Genomic DNA, 23,823 nt, shown 5'->3' on the forward strand with positions numbered 1-23,823 from the left:
GCAGGTAAACAAGTATGGCGCCGCCATATTAGTCAGGGCAGGTAACATTACAGGTAAACAAGTATGTCGCCGCCATATTAGTCAGGGCAGGTAACATTGCAGGTAAAAAAGTATGGCGCCGCCATATTAGTCAGGGCAGGTAACATTGCAGGTAAACAAGTATGCTGCCATATTAGTCAGGGCAGATAACATTGCAGGTAAACAAGTATGCTGCCATATTAGTCAGGGCAGATAACATTGCAGGTAAACAAGTATGGCGCCGCCATATTAGTCAGGGCAAGTAACAATACAGGTTAAAAAGGATGCTGCCATATTAGTCAGGGCAGGTAACTTTGCAGGTAAAAAAGTATGCTGCCATATTAGTCAGGGCAGGTAACATTGCAGGTAAACAAGTATGGTTCCGCCATATTAGTCAGGGCAGGTAACGTTGCAGGAAAACAAGTATGCCGCCGCCATATTAGTCAGGGTGGTAACATTGCAGGTAAACAAGTATGGTGCCGCCATATTAGTCAGGGCAGGTAACATTGCATGTAAAAAAGTATGCTGCCATATTAGATAGATAGATAGTACTTTATTGATTCCTTCAGGAGAGTTCCTTCAGGAAAATTAAAATTATTAGTCAGGGCAGGTAACATTGCAGGTAAACAATTATGCTGCCATATTAGTCAGAGCAGGTAACATTGCAGGTAAACAAGTATGTCGCCGCCATATTAGTCAGAGCAGGTAACATTGCAGGAAAACAAGTATGCCGCCGCCATATTAGTCAGGGCAGGTAACATTGCAGGTAAACAAGTATGGTTCCGCCATATTAGTCAGGGCAGGTAACATTGCAGCCAAACAAGTATGGTGCCGCCATATTAGTCAGGGCAGGTAACATTGCAGGTAAACAAGTATGGCGCCGCCATATTAGTCAGGGCAGGTAACATTGCAGGTAAACAAGTATGGCGCCGCCATATTAGTTAGGGCAGGTAACATTGCAGGTAAACAAGTATGGCGCCGCCATATTAGTCAGGGCAGGTAACATTGCAGGTAAACAAGTATGGCGCCGCCATATTAGTCAGGGCAGGTAACAATCCAGGTAAACAAGTATGTCGCCGTCATATTAGTCAGGGCAGGTAACATTGCAGGTAAACAAGTATGGCACCGCCATATTAGTCAGGGCAGGTAACATTGCAGGTAAACAAGTATGGCGCCGCCATATTAGTCAGGGCAGGTAACATTGCAGGTAAACAAGTATGGCGCCGCCATATTATTCAGGGCAGGTAACATTGCAGGTAAACAAGTATGTCGCCGCCATATTAGTCAGGGCAGGTAATATTGCAGGTAAACAAGTATGGCGACGCCATATTAGTCAGGGCAGGTAACATTGCAGGTAAACAAGTATGTCGCCGCCATATTAGTCAGGGCAGGTAACATTGCAGGTAAACAAGTATGTCGCCGCCATATTAGTCAGGGCAGGTAACATTGCAGGTAAACAAGTATGGCGCCACCATATTAGTCAGGGCAGGTAACATTGCAGGTAAACAAGTATGTCGCCGCCATATTAGTCAGGGCAGGTAATATTGCAGGTCAACAAGTATGGCGCCGCCACATTAGTCAGGGCAGGTAACATTGCAGGTAAACAAGTATGGCGCCGCCATATTAGTCAGGGCAGGTAACATTACAGGTAAACAAGTATGTCGCCGCCATATTAGTCAGGGCAGGTAACATTGCAGGTAAAAAAGTATGGCGCCGCCATATTAGTCAGGGCAGGTAACATTGCAGGTAAACAAGTATGCTGCCATATTAGTCAGGGCAGATAACATTGCAGGAAAACAAGTATGCCGCCGCCATATTAGTCAGGACAGGTAACATTGCAGGTAAACAAGTATGGTGCCGCCATATTAGTCAGGGCAGGTAACATTGCAGTTAAAAAAGTATGCTGCCATATTAGATAGATAGATAGATAGTACTTTATTGATTCCTTCAGGAGAGTTCCTTCAGGAAAATTAAAATTATTAGTCAGGGCAGGTAACATTGCAGGTAAACAATTATGCTGCCATATTAGTCAGAGCAGGTAACATTGCAGGTAAACAAGTATGTCGCCGCCATATTAGTCAGGGCAGGTAACATTGCAGGTAAACAAGTATGGCGCCGCCATATTAGTCAGGGCAGGTAACATTGCAGGTAAACAAGTATGTCGCCGCCATATTAGTCAGGGCAGGTAACATTGCAGGCAAACAAGTATGGTGCCGCCATATTAGTCAGGGCAGGTAACATTGCAGGTAAACAAGTATGGCGCCGCCATATTAGTCAGGGCAGGTAACATTACAGGTAAACAAGTATGTCGCCACCATATTAGTCAGGGTGGGTAACATTGCAGGTAAACAAGTATGGCGCCGCCATATTAGTCAGGGCAGGTAACATTGCAGGTAAACAAGTATATCGCCGCCATATTTGTCAGGGCAGGTGACATTGCAGGTAAACAAGTATGGTGCCGCCATATTAGTCAGGGCAGGTAACATTGCAGGCAAACAAGTATGGGGCCGCCATATTAGTCAGGGAAGGTAACATTGCAGGTAAACAAGTATGCTGCCATTTTAGTCAGGGCAGATAACATTTTAGGTAAACAAGTATGCTGCCATATTAGTCAGGGCAGATAACATTGCAGGTAAACAAGTATGGCGCCGCCATATTAGTCAGGGCAGGTAACATTGCAGGTAAAAAAGTATGCTGCCAATTAGTCAGGGCAGGTAACATTGCAGTTAAAAAGTATTCTGCCATATTAGTCAGGGCAGGTAACATTGCAGGTAAACAAGTATGTCGCCGCCATGTTAGTCAGGGCAGGTAACATTGCAGGTAAACAAGTATGGCACCGCCATATTAGTCAGGGCAGGTAACATTGCAGGTAAACAAGTATGTCGCCGCCATATTAGTCAGGGCAGGTAACATTGCAGGTGAAAAAGTATGCTGCCATATTAGTCAGGGCAGGTAACATTGCAAGTAAAAAAGTATTCTGCCATATTAGTCAGGGCAGGTAAACAAGTATGTCGCCGCCATATTAGTCAGGGCAGGTAACATTGCAGGTAAACAAGTATGTCGCCGCCATATTAGTCAGGGCAGGTAACATTGCAGGCAAACAAGTATGGTGCCGCCATATTAGTCAGGGCAGGTAACATTGCAGGTAAACAAGTATGGCGCCGCCATATTAGTCAGGGCAGGTAACATTGCAGGTAAACAAGTATGTCGCCCTCATATTAGTCAGGGCAGGTAACATTGCAGGTAAACAAGTATGGTGCCGCCATATTAGTCAGGGCAGGTAACATTGCAGGTAAACAAGTATGTCGCCGCCATATTAGTCAGGGCAGGTAACATTGCAGGTAAACAAGTATGGCGCCGCCATATTAGTCAGGGCAGGTAACATTACAGGTAAACAAGTATGTCGCCGCCATATTAGTCAGGGCAGGTAACATTGCAGGTAAACAAGTATGTCGCCGCCATATTAGTCAGGGCAGGTAACATTGCAGGTAAACAGGTATGGCGCCGCCATATTAGTCAGGGCAGGTAACATTGCAGGTAAACAAGTATGTCGCCGCCATATTAGTCAGGGCAGGTAACATTGCAGGCAAACAAGTATGGCGCCGCTATATTAGTCAGGGCAGGTAACATTGCAGGTAAACAACTATGGCGCCGCCATATTAGTCAGGGCAGGTAACATTGCAGGTAAACAAGTATGCTGCCATATTAGTCAGGGCAGATAACATTGCAGGAAAACAAGTATGCCGCCGCCATATTAGTCAGGACAGGTAACATTGCAGGTAAACAAGTATGGTGCCGCCATATTAGTCAGGGCAGGTAACATTGCAGTTAAAAAAGTATGCTGCCATATTAGATAGATAGATAGATAGTACTTTATTGATTCCTTCAGGAGAGTTCCTTCAGGAAAATTAAAATTATTAGTCAGGGCAGGTAACATTGCAGGTAAACAATTATGCTGCCATATTAGTCAGAGCAGGTAACATTGCAGGTAAACAAGTATGTCGCCGCCATATTAGTCAGGGCAGGTAACATTGCAGGTAAACAAGTATGGCGCCGCCATATTAGTCAGGGCAGGTAACATTGCAGGTAAACAAGTATGTCGCCGCCATATTAGTCAGGGCAGGTAACATTGCAGGCAAACAAGTATGGTGCCGCCATATTAGTCAGGGCTGGTAACATTGCAGGTAAACAAGTATGGCGCCGCCATATTAGTCAGGGCAGGTAACATTACAGGTAAACAAGTATGTCGCCACCATATTAGTCAGGGTGGGTAACATTGCAGGTAAACAAGTATGGCGCCGCCATATTAGTCAGGGCAGGTAACATTGCAGGTAAACAAGTATATCGCCGCCATATTTGTCAGGGCAGGTGACATTGCAGGTAAACAAGTATGGTGCCGCCATATTAGTCAGGGCAGGTAACATTGCAGGCAAACAAGTATGGGGCCGCCATATTAGTCAGGGAAGGTAACATTGCAGGTAAACAAGTATGCTGCCATTTTAGTCAGGGCAGATAACATTTTAGGTAAACAAGTATGCTGCCATATTAGTCAGGGCAGATAACATTGCAGGTAAACAAGTATGGCGCCGCCATATTAGTCAGGGCAGGTAACATTGCAGGTAAAAAAGTATGCTGCCAATTAGTCAGGGCAGGTAACATTGCAGTTAAAAATTATTCTGCCATATTAGTCAGGGCAGGTAACATTGCAGGTAAACAAGTATGTCGCCGCCATATTAGTCAGGGCAGGTAACATTGCAGGTAAACAAGTATGGCACCGCCATATTAGTCAGGGCAGGTAACATTGCAGGTAAACAAGTATGTCGCCGCCATATTAGTCAGGGCAGGTAACATTGCAGGTGAAAAAGTATGCTGCCATATTAGTCAGGGCAGGTAACATTGCAAGTAAAAAAGTATTCTGCCATATTAGTCAGGGCAGGTAAACAAGTATGTCGCCGCCATATTAGTCTGGGCAGGTAACATTGCAGGTAAACAAGTATGTCGCCGCCATATTAGTCAGGGCAGGTAACATTGCAGGCAAACAAGTATGGTGCCGCCATATTAGTCAGGGCAGGTAACATTGCAGGTAAACAAGTATGGCGCCGCCATATTAGTCAGGGCAGGTAACATTGCAGGTAAACAAGTATGTCGCCCTCATATTAGTCAGGGCAGGTAACATTGCAGGTAAACAAGTATGGTGCCGCCATATTAGTCAGGGCAGGTAACATTAGCAGGTAAACAAGTATGCTGCCATTTTAGTCAGGGCAGATAACATTACAGGTAAACAAGTATGCTGCTATATTAGTCAGGGCAGTTAAGTTTGCAGGTAAACAAGTATGGCGCCGCCATATTAGTCAGGGCAGGTAACATTGCAGGTAAATAAGTATGCTGCCATATTAGTCAGGGCAGGTAACATTGCAGGTAAAAAAGTATTCTGCCATATTAGTCAGGGTAGGTAAACAAGTAAGTCGCCGCCATATTAGTCAGGGCAGGTAACAATGCAGGTAAACAAGTATGGCACCGCCATATTAGTCAGGGCAGGTAACATTGCAGGTAAACAAGTATGTCGCCGCCATAATAGTCAGGGCAGGTAACATTGCAGGTAAACAAGTATGGTGCCGCCATATTAGTCAGGGAAGGTAACATTGCAGGTAAATAAGTATGCTGCAATTTTAGTCAGGGCAGATAACATTTCAGGTAAACAAGTATGACGCCGTCATATTAGTCAGGGCAGGTAACATTGCAGGTAAACAAGTATGACGCCGTCATATTAGTCAGGGCAGGTGACATTGCAGGTAAAAAAGTATGCTGCCAATTAGTCAGGGCAGGTAACATTGCAGGTAAAAAAGTATGTTGCCATATTAGTCAGGGCAGGTAACATTGCAGGTAAACAAGTATGGTGCCGCCATATTAGTCAGGGCAGGTAACATTGCAGGCAAACAAGTATGCCGCCGCCATATTAGTCAGGGCAGGTAACATTGAAGGTAAACAAGTATGGTGCTGCCATATTAGTTAGGGCAGGTAACATTGCAGGTAAACAAGTATGCTGCCATATTAGTCAGGGCAGAAAACATTGCAGGTAAACAAGTATGGCGCCGCCATATTAGTCAGGGCAGGTAACATTGCAGGTAAACAAGTATGTCGCCGCCATATTAGTCAGGGCAGGTAACATTGCAGGCAAACAAGTATGGTGCCGCCATATTAGTCAGGGCAGGTAACATTGCAGGTAAACAAGTATGGCGCCGCCATATTAGTCAGGGCAGGTAACATTACAGGTAAACAAGTATGTCGCCACCATATTAGTCAGGGCAGGTAACATTGCAGGTAAACAAGTATGGCGCCGCCATATTAGTCAGGGCAGGTAACATTGCAGGTAAACAAGTATATCGCCGCCATATTTTTCAGGGCAGGTGACATTGCAGGTAAACAAGTATGGTGCCGCCATATTAGTCAGGGCAGGTAACATTGCAGGCAAACAAGTATGGCGCCGCCATATTAGTCAGGGAAGGTAACATTGCAGGTAAACAAGTATGCTGCCATTTTAGTCAGGGCAGATAACATTGCAGGTAAACAAGTATGGCGCCGCCATATTAGTCAGGGCAGGTAACATTGCAGGTAAAAAAGTATGCTGCCAATTAGTCAGGGCAGGTAACATTGCAGTTAAAAAAGTATTCTGCCATATTAGTCAGGGCAGGTAACATTGCAGGTAAACAAGTATGTCGCCGCCATATTAGTCAGGGCAGGTAACATTGCAGGTAAACAAGTATGGCACCGTCATATTAGTCAGGGCAGGTAACATTTTAGGTAAACAAGTATGTCGCCGCCATATTAGTCAGGGCAGGTAACATTGCAGGTGAAAAAGTATGCTGCCATATTAGTCAGGGCAGGTAACATTGCAGGTAAACAAGTATGTCGCCGCCATATTAGTCAGGGCAGGTAACATTGCAGGCAAACAAGTATGGTGCCGCCATATTAGTCAGGGCAGGTAACATTTCAGGTAAACAAGTATGGCGCCGCCATATTAGTCAGGGCAGGTAACATTGCAGGTGAAAAAGTATGTCGCCGCCATATTAGTCAGGTCAGGTAACATTGCAGGTAAAAAAGTATTCTGCCATATTAGTCAGGGTAGGTAAACAAGTAAGTCGCCGCCATATTAGTCAGGGCAGGTAACATTGCAGGTAAACAAGTATGGCACCGCCATATTAGTCAGGGCAGGTAACATTGCAGGTAAACAAGTATGTCGCCGCCATATTAGTCAGGGCAGGTAACATTGCAGGCAAACAAGTATGCCGCCGCCATATTAGTCAGGGCAGGTACCATTGAAGGTAAACAAGTATGCTGCCGAATCAGTCAGGGCAGATAACATTGCAGGTAAACAAGTATGGCGCCGCCATATTAGTCAGGGCAGGTAACATTGCAGGTAAAAAAGTATGCTGCCATATTAGTCAGGGCAGGTAACATTGCAGGTAAAAAAGTATGCTGCCATATTAGTCAGGGCAGGTAACATTTCAGGTAAACAAGTATGGCGCCGCCATATTAGTCAGGGCAGGTAACATTGCAGGTGAACAAGTATGTCGCCGCCATATTAGTCAGGTCAGGTAACATTGCAGGTAAAAAAGTATTCTGCCATATTAGTCAGGGTAGGTAAACAAGTAAGTCGCCGCCATATTAGTCAGGGCAGGTAACATTTCAGGCAAACAAGTATGGTGCCGCCATATTAGTCAGGGCAGGTGACATTGCAAGTAAACAAGTATGGCGCCGCCATATTAGTCAGGGCAGGTAACATTGCAGGTAAACAAGTATGTCGCCGCCATATTAGTCAGGGCAGGTTATATTGCAGGTAAACAAGTATGGTGCCGCCATATTAGTCAGGGCAGGTAACATTGCAGGTAAACAAGTATGGTGCCGCCATATTAGTCAGGGCAGGTAACATTGCAGGTAAACAAGTATGGTGCCGCCATATTAGTCAGGGCAGGTAACATTACAGGTAAACAAGTATGTCGCCGCCATATTAGTCAGGGCAGGTAACATTGCAGGTAAACAAGTATGGCGCCGCCATATTAGTCAGGGCAGGTAACATTGCAGATAAACAAGTATGTCGCCGCCATATTAGTCAGGGCAGGTGACATTGCAGGTAAACAAGTATGGTGCCGCCATATTTGTCAGGGCAGGTAACATTGCAGGTAAACAAGTATGCCGCCGCCATATTAGTCAGGGCAGGTAACATTGCAGGTAAACAAGTATGCTGCCATTTTAGTCAGGGCAGATAACATTTCAGGTAAACAAGTATGTCGCCGCCATATTAGTCAGGGCAGGTAACATTGCAGGCAAACAAGTATGCCGCCGCCATATTAGTCAGGGCAGGTACCATTGAAGGTAAACAAGTATGGTGCTGCCATATTAGTCAGGGCAGGTAACATTGCAGGTAAACAAGTATGCTGCCGAATCAGTCAGGGCAGATAACATTGCAGGTAAACAAGTATGCTGCCATATTAGTCAGGGCAGATAACATTGCAGGTAAACAAGTATGGCGCCGCCATATTAGTCAGGGCAGGTAACATTGCAGGTAAACAAGTATGGCACCGTCATATAAGTCAGGGCAGGTAACATTTTAGGTAAAAAAGTATTCTGCCATATTAGTCAGGGCAGGTAACATTGCAGGTAAACAAGTATGTCGCCGCCATATTAGTCAGGGCATGTAATGTTGCAGGAAAACAAGTATGCCGCCGCCATATTTTAATTTTCCTGAAGGAACTCTCCTGAAGGAATCAATAAAGTACTATCTATCTATCTATCTATTAGTCATGGCAGGTAACATTGCAGGTAAACAAGTATGGTGCCGCCATATTAGTCCGGGCAGGTAACATTGCAGGTAAAAAAGTATGCTGCCATATTAGATAGATAGTACTTTATTGATTCCTTCAGGAGTTTTCCTTCAGGAAAATTAAAATTATTAGTCAGGGCAGGTAACATTGCAGGTAAACAATTATGCTGCCATATTAGTCAGAGCAGGTAAACAAGTATGTCGCCGCCATATTAGTCAGGGCAGGTAACATTGCAGGCAAACAAGTATGGCGCCGCCATATTAGTCAGGGCAGGTAACATTGCAGATAAACAAGTATGTCGCCGCCATATTAGTCAGGGCAGGTAACATTTCAGGCAAACAAGTATGGTGCCGCCATATTAGTCAGGGCAGGTGACATTGCAGGTAAACAAGTATGGCGCCGCCATATTAGTCAGGGCAGGTAACATTGCAGGTAAACAAGTATGTCGCCGCCATATTAGTCAGGGCAGGTAACATTGCAGGTAAACAAGTATGGTGCCGCCATATTAGTCAGGGCAGGTAACATTGCAGGTAAACAAGTATGGCGCCGCCATATTAGTCAGGGCAGGTAACATTGCAGGTAAACAAGTATGGCGCCGCCATATTAGTCAGGGCAGATAACATTACAGGTAAACAAGTATGTCGCCGCCATATTAGTCAGGGCAGGTAACATTGCAGGTAAACAAGTATGGCGCCGCCATATTAGTCAGGGCAGGTAACATTGCAGGTAAACAAGTATGTCGCCGCCATATTAGTCAGGGCAGGTGACATTGCAGGTAAACAAGTATGGTGCCGCCATATTTGTCAGGGCAGCTAACATTGCAGGTAAACAAGTATGGCGCCGCCATATTAGTCAGGGCAGGTAACATTGCAGGTAAACAAGTATGCTGCCATTTTAGTCAGGGCAGATAACATTTCGGGTAAACAAGTATGCTGCCATATTAGTCAGGGCAGATAACATTGCAGGTAAACAAGTATGGCGCCGCCATATTAGTCAGGGCAGGTAACATTGAAGGTAAACAAGTATGGTGCTGCCATATTAGTCAGGGCAAGTAATATTGCAGGTAAACGAGTATGGTGCCGCCATATTAGTCAGGGCAGGTAATATTGCAGGTAAACAAGCAGCAAATATTTCCACCCTGAATGTAATTTATGTTTGGAAACCTTTTCTGGATTAATTTATTCTGTTTTGCAGGTGGCAAAGGATTGTTGATGAGGTGTTATGTTCATGTGGTCACTTACAATGTCATATTCACAAGTACTCCATTTTCATCCCTGTCCATATCTGCTGTACACATTTACTGTACTTTACAACAACAAGTGTGGGATACTTCTTGTGTTGCCCTATTTGTACTCACTTAAATACAGAGAAGGAAAAAGAAGACTAACAAGACAACTATATATACTGTATGTAATATATATATATATATATATATATATATATATATATATATATATATATATATATATATATATACATACATACATACATACACCGCCACATATACTGTATATGAGGGCTGTGAATCTTTGGGCACCACACAATTTGATCCGATTCTTGCAGGTAATGATTCAATTCAGAATCGATTCTCAATAAAAATCAATAATTTTTTAATAAAATTGGGTGCCACTTCCAGGATTGATTACATTCCTCCATAAAATAGATAAACAGCTCTGATATATTGTTGATGTTACTTAAAAGAAAAGTGGTTTTCTTCAGTAAAATTCTACTCAAACATTTAATAAAGTGACTGAACTTTGTGGACCCCTGATTTAGACTGCTCCTTTTCTTATTCGACACCGGCTTGAGTCAATTTTAGGCCAAAACAAAGATGCATGTTTAGCAAACCCTGCTCTCTGTGTGCGTTTGTTGACACTAGCTTCGTACAAAAGTAACAATTCTCAGTTGCCAGCAGTGTTTGGAAATGACTTTATTTAATTATAGTTAAACATTACTTCACCAAAAAAGTTATTGAATTACTAACGAAATTAATCTTTATTAATTGTATTTAATTACTCATGAAAGTAATTAGTGCGTTACTTAAAAAAAAATACATTCAAATAACTTCAGTTAGGAGATGTTTCATGAAAGCAGAGTGCGTGTGTGCCTTTAAAAGGTGACGTAGCTCAGTTGCGTTTGTTAGCTTCAGTTTGCCGGCAGCCCTGTTGAATCTTTTCACTGGTTGGTGTTACGTCTGGTTAATAACGAGATTACATGGCTGTCATATCGCTGTCATACAGGGTATTATAGGATGGCAAACTGTCACTTCAATCATTGATTTGTTGTTCATTATTCCCTTGTAGTAGTAGTTGTGTGATGTTGCCTTCTTTTGTCTGATAGCACCTTCATTTTGGTGTGCTTCCGGTTGCTGCTTTCATTAGTAATCATATTACTTGGGGACGGCGTGGCGCAGTGGGATAGTGGCCGTGCGCAACCCGAGGGTCCCTGGTTCAAATCCCACCTAGTACCAACCTCGTCACGTCCGTTGTGTCCTGAGCAAGACACTTCACCCTTGCTCCTGATGGGTGCTGGTTGGCGCCTTGCATGGCAGCTCCCTCCACCAGTGTGTGTGAATGTGTGTGTGAATGGGTAAATGTGGAAGTAATGTCAAAGCGCTTTGAGTACCTTGAAGGTAGAAAAGCGCTATACAAGTACAACCCATTTATCATTTATTTATCATTTATTTACTTCTGACTGATAACAGAAAGGGTGTAAGTACAAAGACTTGCTGTCAGAGAGGTATTACTTCAATCTGTTTATGATCTAACTGCTTGTGTTAGTGGTCAGTATTGCGGTCTTCCTTGTTCCAGAAAACAATCCTGGAATTACAAGATAAGTTGCTATATCCATCCATCCATCCATCATCTTCCGCTTATCCGAGGTCGGGTCGCGGGGGCAACAGCCTAAGCAGGGAAACCCAGACTTCCCTCTCCCCAGCCACTTCGTCTAGCTCTTCCCGGGGGATCCCGAGGCGTTCCCAGGCCAGCCGGGAGACATAGTCTTCCCAACGTGTCCTGGGTCTTCCCCGTGGCCTCCTACCGGTTGGACGTGCCCTAAACACCTCCCTAGGGAGGCGTTCGGGTGGCATCCTGACCAGATGCCCGAACCACCTCATCTGGCTCCTCTCGATGTGAAGGAGCAGCGGCTTTACTTTGAGTTCCTCCCGGATGGCAGAGCTTCTCACCCTATCTCTAAGGGAGAGCCCCGCCACACGGCGGAGGAAACTCATTTCGGCCGCTTGTACCCGTGATCTTATCCTTTCGGTCATGACCCAAAGCTCATGACCATAGGTGAGGATGGGAACGTAGATCGACCGGTAAATTGAGAGCTTTGCCTTCCGGCTCAGCTCCTTCTTCACCACAACGGACCGGTACAACGTCCGCATTACTGAAGACGCCGCACCGATCCGCCTGTCGATCTCCCGATCCACTCTTCCCTCACTCGTGAACAAGACTCCTAGGTACTTGAACTCCTCCACTTGGGGCAGGGTCTCCTCCCCAACCCGGAGATGGCACTCCACCCTTTTCCGGGCGAGAACCATGGACTCGGACTTGGAGGTGCTGATTCTCATTCCGGTCGCTTCACACTCGGCTGCGAACCGATCCAGCGAGAGCTGAAGATCCCGGTCAGATGAAGCCATCAGGACCACATCATCTGCAAAAAGCAGAGACCTAATCCTGCGGTTACCAAACCGGAACCCCTCAACGCCTTGACTGCGCCTAGAAATTCTGTCCATAAAAGTTATGAACAGAATCGGTGACAAAGGACAGCCTTGGCGGAGTCCAACCCTCACTGGAAATGTGTTCGACTTACTGCCGGCAATGCGGACCAAGCTCTGGCACTGATCGTACAGGGAACGGACCGCCGCAATAAGACAGTCCGATACCCCATACTCTCTGAGCACTCCCCACAGGACTTCCCGAGGGACACGGTCGAATGCCTTCTCCAAGTCCACAAAGCACATGTAGACTGGTTGGGCAAACTCCCATGCACCCTCAAGAACCCTGCCGAGAGTATAGAGCTGGTCCACAGTTCCACGACCAGGACGAAAACCACACTGTTCCTCCTGAATCCGAGGTTCGACTATCCGACGTAGCCTCCTCTCCAGTACACCTGAATAAACCTTACAAGTTGCTATATGTGGAGTCAAAATGAGACTGCCAAAGAAGACTTATTTGACCGCGTTTTTGAAATGTGTCCTTGCAGACGTGACTGACTTGTGTGTGAGATGCATGAAGTGCTTGTGGAGGGTGTGTGTGTGTGTGTGTGTGTGTGTGTGTGTGTGTGTGTGTGCGCGCGCTCACATTCCATTCAAAGCCTGCGACTGCGATGCCCCCAGCAGCTCCTGTGCCCGCCAGGCCAATAAACAAGCCCGAGCCCTCGGAACTGGCAAACAAGGAAGCCCCAATCTGTGAAATGCACAATTTTAACGCCAGAACATTATTACCAGACTTTTTAAAGTGGAATTAAAAATAAAAATAAATAATGATACAATGTGTAGATCAAATGTAATCCCATTATTACACTTTTTTTTTACAATGAAAAAATGCAATGCCTATTATATATTTACAAAATAAATATATGTATTTGAAATTATAATAGATGATTTTAAATGTATTGTATCATTTCAAAACAATACAACATCTATTATGTATTTATAAATGTGTGTGTGTCTGTATATATATATATATATATATATATATATATATATATATATATGTTTTAGATTTTAATTATAGTATGTATATATTTAAATTGATTGTATTAAAAATGCAATGCTTATTTTGTATTTATATATACACATTTATAAAATATTTGAATTATAACAATATATGATTTTAAATGTATTTTTTTAAATGGCAATGAAATGTATGTATTTATAAAACAGAAATATAATTGAAATCATAACAAACGATTTTAAATGTATGTATTTAAAAAAATGCAATGCCTATTGTGTATTTATAAGATATATATGTATATAATAATATATAATAATATATGATTTTAAATGTATTCTATGTTTTTAAAGAATAAATTAACTTCATCAAAATGATACAAATCTAATTCCAGTGCAACTAGTTTATTAAGGTATGTCTAGCAATAAAAAAAAAACTATGTTGAAAAAAAAACATATTAAAAATAATAGGTGGTAGATCAAAGTGTATTTTTTTATTTCGTACATTTAAAGAAAACAGCCACTCCTTTCCCAAAGTGACATAAATGTAAATGTATTTATATATACACATTTATAAAATATATATTTGAATTATAATAATATATGATTTTAAATGTATTTTTTTAAATGGCAATGAAGTTTATGTATTTATAAAACATAAATATAATTGAAATCATAACAAATGATTTTAAATGTATGTATTTAAAGAAAATGCAATGCCTATTTTGTATTTAAAAGATATATATATATATATATATATATATATATATATACATATATATATATAGATAGATAGATATGGGCTGTGAATCTTTGTCACGATTCGATAATATATCGATTTTTTCGATTCGATTCGGTTCTCAATTCAAAAACGATATTTTTCCGATTCAAAAGGATTCTGTGTTCATTCAATACATAGAATTTCAGCAGGATCTACCCTAGTCTGCTGACATGCTAGCAGAGTAGTAGATTTTTTTTAAAAAAGCTTTTATAATTGTAAAGGACAATGTTTTATTAACTGATTGCAATAATGTAAATTTGTTTTAACTATTAAACAAACCAAAAATATGACTTATTTTATCTTTGTGAAAACATTGGACACAGTGTGTTGTCAAGCTTATGAGATGCGATGCAAGTGTAAGCCACTGTGACACTATTGTTCTTTTTTATTATTTTTATAAATGTCTAATGATAATGTCAATGAGGGATTTTTAATCACTGCTATGCTGAAATTATAACTAATATTGATACTGTTGTTGATAATATTCATTTTTGTTTCACTACTTTTGGTTTGTTCTGTGTGGTGTTTGTGTCTCCTCTCAATTGTTCTGTTTATTGCAGTTATGAGTGTTGCTGGGTCAGGTTTGGTTTTGGAATTGGATTGCATTGTTATATTATTGCTGTGTAGTGGTTTGTTGGATTGATTAAAAAATTTAAAAATCAATTTTTACAAAATGAGAATTGATTCTGAATCGCACAATGTAAATGATTCGATTCGTATTCGAATCGATTTTTTCCTCACACCCCTAATATATATGTACATGTATATATATGTATGTATATGTGTATGTATGTATATATATATATATATATATATATATATTCCAATTATAATATATGATTTTCCATTTGTTGTTTTTTTTTTAGAAATGCAATGTGTATTATTTATTTATAAAAACAAATATATATTTTTTAATTATAATAAAATATTTTAAATGTATCAAATTTTTAAAAAATGCAATGCTTTTCATGCACCGTATTTATAAAATAAATGTATATATTTTTCAATTATAATAATATATGATTTTAAATGTATTCTATGTTTTTAAAGAATAAATTAACTTCATTAAAATTATACAAATCTAATTCCAGTGCAACTAGTTAATTAAGGTATGTCGAGCAATAAATAAAATAAAAACATGTTGAAAAAAAACCATTAACAATAATAGGTGGTAGTAAGTTAGTAGCTACAAGTCAAAGTGTATTTTTTTATTTCGTACATTTAAAAAAAACAGCCACTACTTCTCCAAAGTGACAGCAATGTAAAAAAAAATTAAAAGAATACAAAAATCCGAATACTATGAATAGACTGAGAACCAACGTCCAGTCTAAATGTTTTTTTTTTGTAAATGCCCTAATATGTACTGTAAAAAAATACATTTTCTAGATTTTGCATTAAAAAACTGGCTACTCAGTCTGTACAATTTCACCATCAACTTCTCGGTGCTTTTTTTACACCTTAACTGTCAATTAAAATACTGTATTTTTACGGTAAAAGTCAGACAACAGAGATGCCAGTTTTTCTTTTTAGCTATAGTCATTTTTACAGTTATTTTTACTGTAAAAATCCTGATCAGAGGATCAGCAAAAAAAAGCGTATGCAAACTCACCGGCCACCAGGCCATGTCTCGTCCGGCCAGGAAGTAGCCGCTCAGCGTGTTCCTGCTCACTCTGCATGACGACTAAAACACACACACATGGAAATTACACGTACGACACTCCACAATCTGCGCCTTACCCAGATGCCCACGGCCAGGTTGAGGAGGAAGTAGGTTACTATGACGATGATGTCAGAGAAGCTGAACGACTGAGACAGGGCGTAGAAGTTGGTGGTGGAATTGGACATCCTCGCACGTTCTTGTCTTGTACACACACACACACACACACACTACTGAATACACCTCTGCAGCACCATCTCCCAATCTGACCTTTTGCGGAAAACACACACACCTCCACACACACTCCAGTTCCTGCTGCAGAGCTGTGGAGAGAGCAGGTGTGTGGGGTGGATGAGAGCAGGTGTGTGGGGTGGATGTGAGGCAAGAAGAAGAAGAGCCGCCCTTAAGTGCTCAACAAAGACATCACTTTAATGTGACACACACACACAGAACCTGCTAGGGGATAATGAAGTGTGTGTGTGTGTGTCCACGTGGACGGTGGTCCATACACTCACACACACACAGACTGGTAGTCAATCATTGTCTCTGACACGTTTAGCATCATTAGCGTGCGAGCACACAAACAAGTGCAGCTAAGTGTCAAGTGGGGGTCAGTCCCCGCCTCCCGGGTGTTTGGAACCCACCCCAGACCGGAGTCCCTCATAGTCCCTCATAGTCCACACTATTATGTGGATCTAACATAATAGTGTGAGAGTCCAGTTCATAGTGGATCTAACATAATAGTGTGAGAGTCCAGTCCATAGTGATTCTAACATAATATTGTGAAAGTCCAAGTCCATAATGGATCTAACATAATAGTGTGAGAGTCCAGTCCATAGTGGATCTAACATAATAGTGTGAGAGTCCAGTCCATAGTGGATCTAACATAATAGTGTGAGAGTCCAGTCCATAGTGGATCTAACATAATAATGTGAGAGTCCAGTCCATAGTGGATCTAACATAATAGTGTGAGATTCCAGTCCATAGTGGATCTAACATAATAGTGTGAGTCCAGTCCAGAGTGGATCTAACATAATAGTGTGAGAGTCCAGTCCATAGTGGATCTAACATAATAGTGTGATAGTCCAGTCCATAGTGGATCTAACATAATAGTGTGAGAGTCCAGTCCATAGTGCCCACATATGTCCTATAGCCTAGCATGTTTACCTTATTGTAAATGACTTGACTAAAATACAAGGAAAGAACAATTTTATTATATTTTTTTAATGAAATGGAAATGCCTTAAAGGACTACTGAAAGCCACTAATACCGACCACGCAGTCTGATAGTTTATATATCAATGATGAAATATTAACATTGCAACACATGCCAATACGGCCTTCTTAGTTTACTAAATTGCAATTTTAAATTTCGCGCAAAAGTGTCACGCTAAAATGTCACGGTAGGATGACACGTGCGCGTGACGTCACGCATTGTAGAGGACATTTTCTTCCAGCACCTTTCACAGCTCTTCATCACATAATTCCACAGTATTCTGGACTTCTGTGTTGCTGAGTCTTTTGCAATTTGTTCAATGAATAATGGAGACGTCAAAGAAGAAAGCTGTAGGTGGGAAGCGGTGTATTGCGGCCCCCTTTAGCAACACAAACACGGCCGGTGTTTCATTGTTTACATTCCCGAAAGATGACGGTCAAGCTTTTCTATGGAACAGAGCGGTCAAGCGAACACGGTTGGATTGGGCCACACACACAAAGTACAGTGTATTATGCAGCGATCATTTGGAAAGATCGTGTTTCGAAGAGGGTCCCTTGCGAAAGGCAGAGATGGGAATGCCACCACCTGTCGACTGGTGCTGAAGAAAGGTGCGGGGCCGACCTTCAGGTTGTACAGGTACGACCATATAATCTCACTAAAACACTAATAACACAATAGGCAGATAAGGGATTTTCCAGAATTTTCCTAGTAAATGTGTCTAATAACATCTGAATTGCTCCCACTGCCCTCTAGTCTTTTTTTTTCTTCTAGTCCTTCACTCTCACTTTCCTCATCCACAAATCTTTTATCCTCGCTCAAATTAATGGGGAAATCGTGGCTTTCTCGGTCCGAATCGCTCTCGCTGCTGGTGGCCATGATTGTAAACAATGTTCAGATGTGAGGAGCTCCACAACCAGTGACGTCACGAGCACATCGTCTGTTACTTCCGGTATAGGCAAGGCTTTTTCACTAGTGACCAAAAGTTGCTTATTTTAGCGTCGATGTTCTCTACCAAATCCTTTCAGCAAAAATATGGCAATATCGAAAAATTATCAAGTATGACACATAGAATGGACCTGCTATCCCCGTTTAAATTTCAGTAGGCCTTTAACATGCTTTAAAACTCACCAAATTTGACACACACATCAGGACTGGCGAAAATTGCGATCTAAAAAAAAAAAAACCTCAAAATTGCGCTCTAGGGCCCCTAGGAAGAAAACACAGACAAAACGGTCTGTAACTTCCAGTAGGAATGTCGTAGAAAAATGAAAAAAAACAACCCACTATGTAGGTCTCAGTTAGACCTATATTTCATACACTCTTACCTCCCAGCTAAAATCAACAGGAAGTTTGCAATTCCCACTTCAATACAAAAGCTGGCTAAAAAAATGTTGCTTTTTTTGTAACATTACCTCCTCTGAAGCCGTTCGTCGTTTCGGCTTCAAATAAACAAGAGAAGAGAGATTGAACCCTTCTGATTAAAAGTTGATGAAATAGTTTTAATCACTGCTACGGTTTTGATTTTATCAGCCTTCAAAGAAAGGGAGACGCTTTTTTTCTTTTTTTTCTGTACCGTCTGCTGCTGTTGCGCACTCACCAACATTCGTGAGGGAGGGGCTGTGATCGTCTAGACCAGGGGTGTCAAACTCAAATACAGAGTGAGCCAAAATTTTAAACGGAACAAAGGTTGAACAAATTAACGTTTTAATAGGGACCCAAACAAGTTTTGCATCAAATATTGAACAAGCAAGGCTTATATAACTTTAGTGACATGCAAAATCCAGTTTCAAATAATAACAATAATAATTAAAAGAATATCATTGGCATATCAAATACAATTTAAATAAAAATGTTATGTCTTTTTTTCCATTTGCAATCTTCTGAGGTAAATATCAATTTTTTTCCACAGGCTAATAATAAATTTGAAAATAAAATAACAATAATGAATGAATCAAACATTCAAGCCTTGAAGTAGCAAGAGAAAATGCATGAATAAAACGTTAATTATTGGTCAGTTTGCTGGAAGTTTCCCAGAAGAGATAGTGCTGCAAGGGTTTCTGGGTATTTGTTCTGTTGTGTTACGGTGCGGATGTTCACCCGAAATGTGTTTGTCATTCTGTGTGTGTGTGTAAAAGCCACAAATATTATGTGACACGCTGTTAGTATGGAGGAAAAGCGGACGTGACGACAGGTTGTAGAGAACGCTAAAGGCAGTGCCTTAAATGCACGCCCCCAATATAGTTGTCCAGGTGGAAATCGGTAGAAATTTGGGAGAATAGTTGCCCCGGGAGATTTTCGGGAGGGGCACTGAACTTCGGGAGTCTATCGGGAAAATTAGGAGGGTTGGCAAGTATGAGTATTAGCGGTGAATGCGGTGTTACAGCGGCACCGACGCTGTATAACACCGGCGGGCCAGATCCAATGCTATATTGATATTACCTCAAGGGCCAAATTAAATTACACGGCGGGCCAGAGTTTGACACCCATGGTCTAGACCAGGGGTGCCCACACTTTTTCTGCAGGCGAGCTACTTTTCAATTGACCAACTCGAGGGGATCTACCTCATTTATATATATCATTTATATGTATTTATTTATGAAAGAGACATTTTTGTAAACAAGTTAAATGTGTTTAATGATAATACAAGCATGTGTAACACATATAGATGTCTTTCTTTCACAAAGACAAGAATATAAGTTGGTGTATTACCTGATTCTGATGACTTGCATTGATTGGAATCAGACAGTAATGATGATAACGCCCACATTTTCAAATGGAGGAGAAAAAAAGTTGTCCTTTCTGTACAATACCACATGAAAGTGGTTGGTTTTTGGCATCTAATTCATCCAGCTTCCATACACTTTACAAGAAAAACATTGGCGGCAAATTCCATAGCTTGCTTGATTGACATTCACGGCACCCGAGGGTCTTGTGAGATGACGCTGGCTGCTGCAAGATCATTATTATTAAAATATGACCGAGAGGAAGGCGAGAAACACTTTTTATTTCAACAGACTTTCGCGCCGTCCCTTCCGTCAAAACTCTAAAGGCCGACTGCACATTTCCTATCTTCACAATAAAAGCCCTGCTTCATGCTGCCTGCGCTAACTAAATACAGAGTCTCGGAAAACTGGCGTGCACAAGCGATCCCTCAGAAAGCTGGCGTGCACATCACTTGTGCACGCCAGCCTTCCGAGACTCTTATTTTGTTAGCGCAGGCAGCATGAAGCAGGGCTTTTATTGAGAAGATAGGAAATGTGCAGTCGGCCTTTAGAGTTTTGACGGAAGGGACTGCGCGAAAGTCTGTTGAAATAAAAAGTGTTTCTCGCCTTCCTCTCTGTCATTTTTTCATAATAATGATCTTGCAGCAGCCAGCGTCATCTCACAAGACCCTCCGGTACCGTGAATGTCATTTAAGTGACGTTTTGGTGAAGATTGATGATCACTAATTTTTAGGTCTATTTTTTTTTAAAGCCTGGCTGGAGATCAACTGACACACCCCCCGCGGTCGACTGGTAGCTCGCGATCGACATAATGGGCACCCCTGGTCTAGACTCTAGACCATGGGTGTCAAAATACTTGCCAACCCTCCTAATTTTCCCGGTAGACTCCCGAAGTTCAGAGCCCCTCCCGAAAATCTCCCGGGGCAACCATTCTACCGATTTCCACCTGGACAACTATATTGGGGGCGTGCATTTATTATTATTATTATTATTATTTGAAACTGGATTTTGCATGTCACTAAAGTTATATAAGCCTTCCTTGTTCAATTTTTAATGCAAAACTTGTTTGGGTCCTTATTAAAAGGTTAATTTGTTCAACCTGGCCCGCGGCTTTGTTCTGTTTTAAATTTTGGCCCACCCTGTATTTGAGTTTGACACCCCTGGCCTAGATCAAGATGGCTGCCAGGTGCCGTCGCTAAGCCGGTATGTTTTAAAGTTGTCATTTGCCTGCATATCCTAAAAAAACAACGTCCAACTTTCTTTATTTTGGGTACTTACATATGGTGCCTGACAGTTGTGGCATTTTAAGGCCATCTGCACTTTTTATGCTAGGGTAAAGACAATGAATGGTCCGGTTTTGATTTTATTAGCCTTCAAAGAACCGCTGCGCTGAAATACATTTCTAAGTTGGCCGCCGTGCGCTCACACAGACAGTTAGACGTTTTTTTTTTCCTAGCGCTCCCAGTATGTAATCTTATAAATGGCATAAACGCGCCAGTGACACAATATTTGAATAATATTAACATTAGTTATGCTTCGCCCTCGTGTGAAATATTTGTTAAGATGTCTGGCGGCTAGCTACCGCTTATCCGGGCTTGGGTCACGGGGGCAGCAGCCAAAGCAGTCCCGTCCATCGCTGCTTGCAGCTTTAATTGGTATTGTGTCCACCATTCTCCGTCCCCTATGTAAGAAAAGAACATGTGTTTTTGTCTTTTTTTTGTGCATTCCAAGTCATAAAATATGGCAAGTACGAGGCGGCTACAGAGGTGGCCATTACGTGGATGGCGAGCTAGCGGTGGATGGCGGAGGGTGTGTCAGTCCATCGCCAGCCAGGCTTTCAAAAAATAGACCTAAAATGATCAATCATCAAGACGTGACTTTGGTCACACGATGGACATTGACAACACCCGAAGGTCTTGTGAGATGACGCCGGCTGCTCCCAGATCGTTGTTAAGAAAAAACGACCGACAGAAAGGCAGGTAGGTAGGTAGGTTTGTCTTTATTGTCATTGCACAAGTACAACGAAACTTTGTTTTCAGCACAAACCCGTTCAGGATTAGACAAAGGAACAGTGTAGAGGGTTACAGAACAGGAACGCTGATGGGTCGCCACAAGGCGATCCCGTAAAAGATGGGAAAAAGGTAAAACGCTGCGGAAAAAGATGAGTAAAAAAATACAATCTAGACTGGGCTCCAAAGGGGGCTCAGTCTGGAGTGGGAAAAAAACTCCATGCAATGCACACATAAACACGTTACATTTAATCAGGACAAACTCGCAACAGAGGTGCGGGGAGTTGGGGCCCTGGAAGGCGACCGCTGCTTTGAAGCGCTGCCATCCGACCATCACCCCGAGGGGAAAAAGCGGTGGTGAAGGCGTGGGCTGGGGGTGGGGGGTGTATGCGTGTATGCTCAATTGTCTTGGGTGTGATGATGTGATGTTTTTTATACTGAGCCCGATCTGCAAAAGTTCGACCCCTGGTGTCGTTGAGGAGGGAGGGAGGTCAAAAGCATCCATCATTGAGGCGTCCTCGGGGGAATTTTTCAGAACAGCCTGGTCCTGTTTCCACAGCATCAAGGCCGTTTGAGGGAGTCAAATCGCAAATTAGGATGTTTATTTTCCGCGAACAGACAAAAACAATGACTTGTCTGTTCTATTGTCCATGCCGGGTGCTCTCAAATTCAATTCAAATGTTCCTTTTCAGCAAGCTTCTCCAGGATGTGATCTATCTTGCGATTCAGTTCAGAAATCGCTGCAGTCTGTGTTCCCACAGCTCTGCCCAAACCATCTGTTGCGACAAACAGCCTACGGGCTACTTGGGTGGCTGCCATCGTCTTACGAATTTGAGGATACACCAGAGCTATGCCCAGCCCAGTCAGCAAGGACAGAAACACTTTTTATTTCAACAGACTCTCGCGCCGTACCTGCCGTCAAAACTCTAAAGACCGATCGCACAGTTCCTGTCAGGGGATTTCCCTGCTCTTCAGGGGGGGGGGGGGACACATGCAAAACAGGCTTGTAGGGATGAAATAACCTCTGTGTTTTTTCCTGACCTATGCATGCATATATATATATATATATATATATATATATATATATATATATATATATATATATATATATATATATATATATATATATACACAGTATATATATTTGACCAACAACTGGGTGGGTACGGCTTATGATTAGGTGTACGTTATAACTCTGGAATTAAGGTAATCAAGCTTGGCTTTGTCAAGACATTCTGGAACATTCACCATGGCTTGTCTAAAACTGGTAGGCAAAGTTAGTATTAGATAGATAGATAGTACTTTATAGTATTGAGTTGTCATACTTAATATTTAGTAGTATATAGTTGTCTTGGTTAGTATTGAGTTGTCATAGTTAGTATATAGTAGTATTTAGTTGTCTTAGTATTTAGTTGTCTTAGTTAGTATTTAATTGTCATAGTTAGTATATAGTATTTAGTTCTCTTAGTATTTAGTTGTTGTCTTAGTTAGTATTTAGTTGTCATAGTTAGTATATAGTAGTATTTAGTTGTCTTAGTTAGTATTTAGTTGTCATAGTTAGTATATAGTAGTATTTAGTTGCCTTAGTTAGTATTTAGTTGTCATAGTTAGTATATATAAGTATTTAGTTGTCTTAGTATTTAGTTTTCTTAGTTAGTATTTAGTTGTCATAGTTAGTATTTAGTATTATTTAGTTGTCATATTTAGTATATAGTATTATTTAGGTGTCATAGTTAGTATATAGTAGTATTTAGTTGTCTTAGTTAGTATTGAGTTGTAATAGTTAGTTTATAGTATTTAGTTGTCTTAGTATTTAGTTCTCTTAGTTAGTATTTAGTTGCCATAGTTAGTATTTAGTAGTATTTAGTTGTCATAGTTAGTATATAGCAGTATTTAGTTGTCTTAGTATTTAGTTGTCTTAGT

General features: G+C 41.6%; 1 protein-coding gene across 2 annotated transcripts in view; it reads right to left on the minus strand.

Moving 5' to 3' along the window:
* The window catches only part of slc5a10 (solute carrier family 5 member 10), a 117,313-nt gene extending 100,955 nt beyond the window's left edge, over positions 1-16,358 (minus strand). Inside the window, exons 1-4 of one of the 2 annotated variants that reach the window (XM_061880586.1) lie at positions 16,246-16,324; positions 16,034-16,157; positions 15,906-15,977; positions 13,145-13,249 (exon numbers count right to left, since the gene is read on the minus strand). In XM_061880586.1, the coding sequence (XP_061736570.1) occupies positions 13,145-13,249; positions 15,906-15,977; positions 16,034-16,141 (285 nt within the window). In that variant the 5' untranslated portion in view covers positions 16,142-16,157; positions 16,246-16,324. Of the gene's footprint in view, positions 1-13,144; positions 13,250-15,905; positions 15,978-16,033 lie in introns of both variants that reach the window. The other variant, XM_061880585.1, reaches the window with a different exon arrangement.
* Between the last annotated feature and the right edge of the window lie 7,465 nt (positions 16,359-23,823).

This window comes from Nerophis ophidion, linkage group LG20, assembly GCF_033978795.1.
Source record: "Nerophis ophidion isolate RoL-2023_Sa linkage group LG20, RoL_Noph_v1.0, whole genome shotgun sequence".
Classification (NCBI taxonomy): domain Eukaryota; kingdom Metazoa; phylum Chordata; class Actinopteri; order Syngnathiformes; family Syngnathidae; genus Nerophis; species Nerophis ophidion.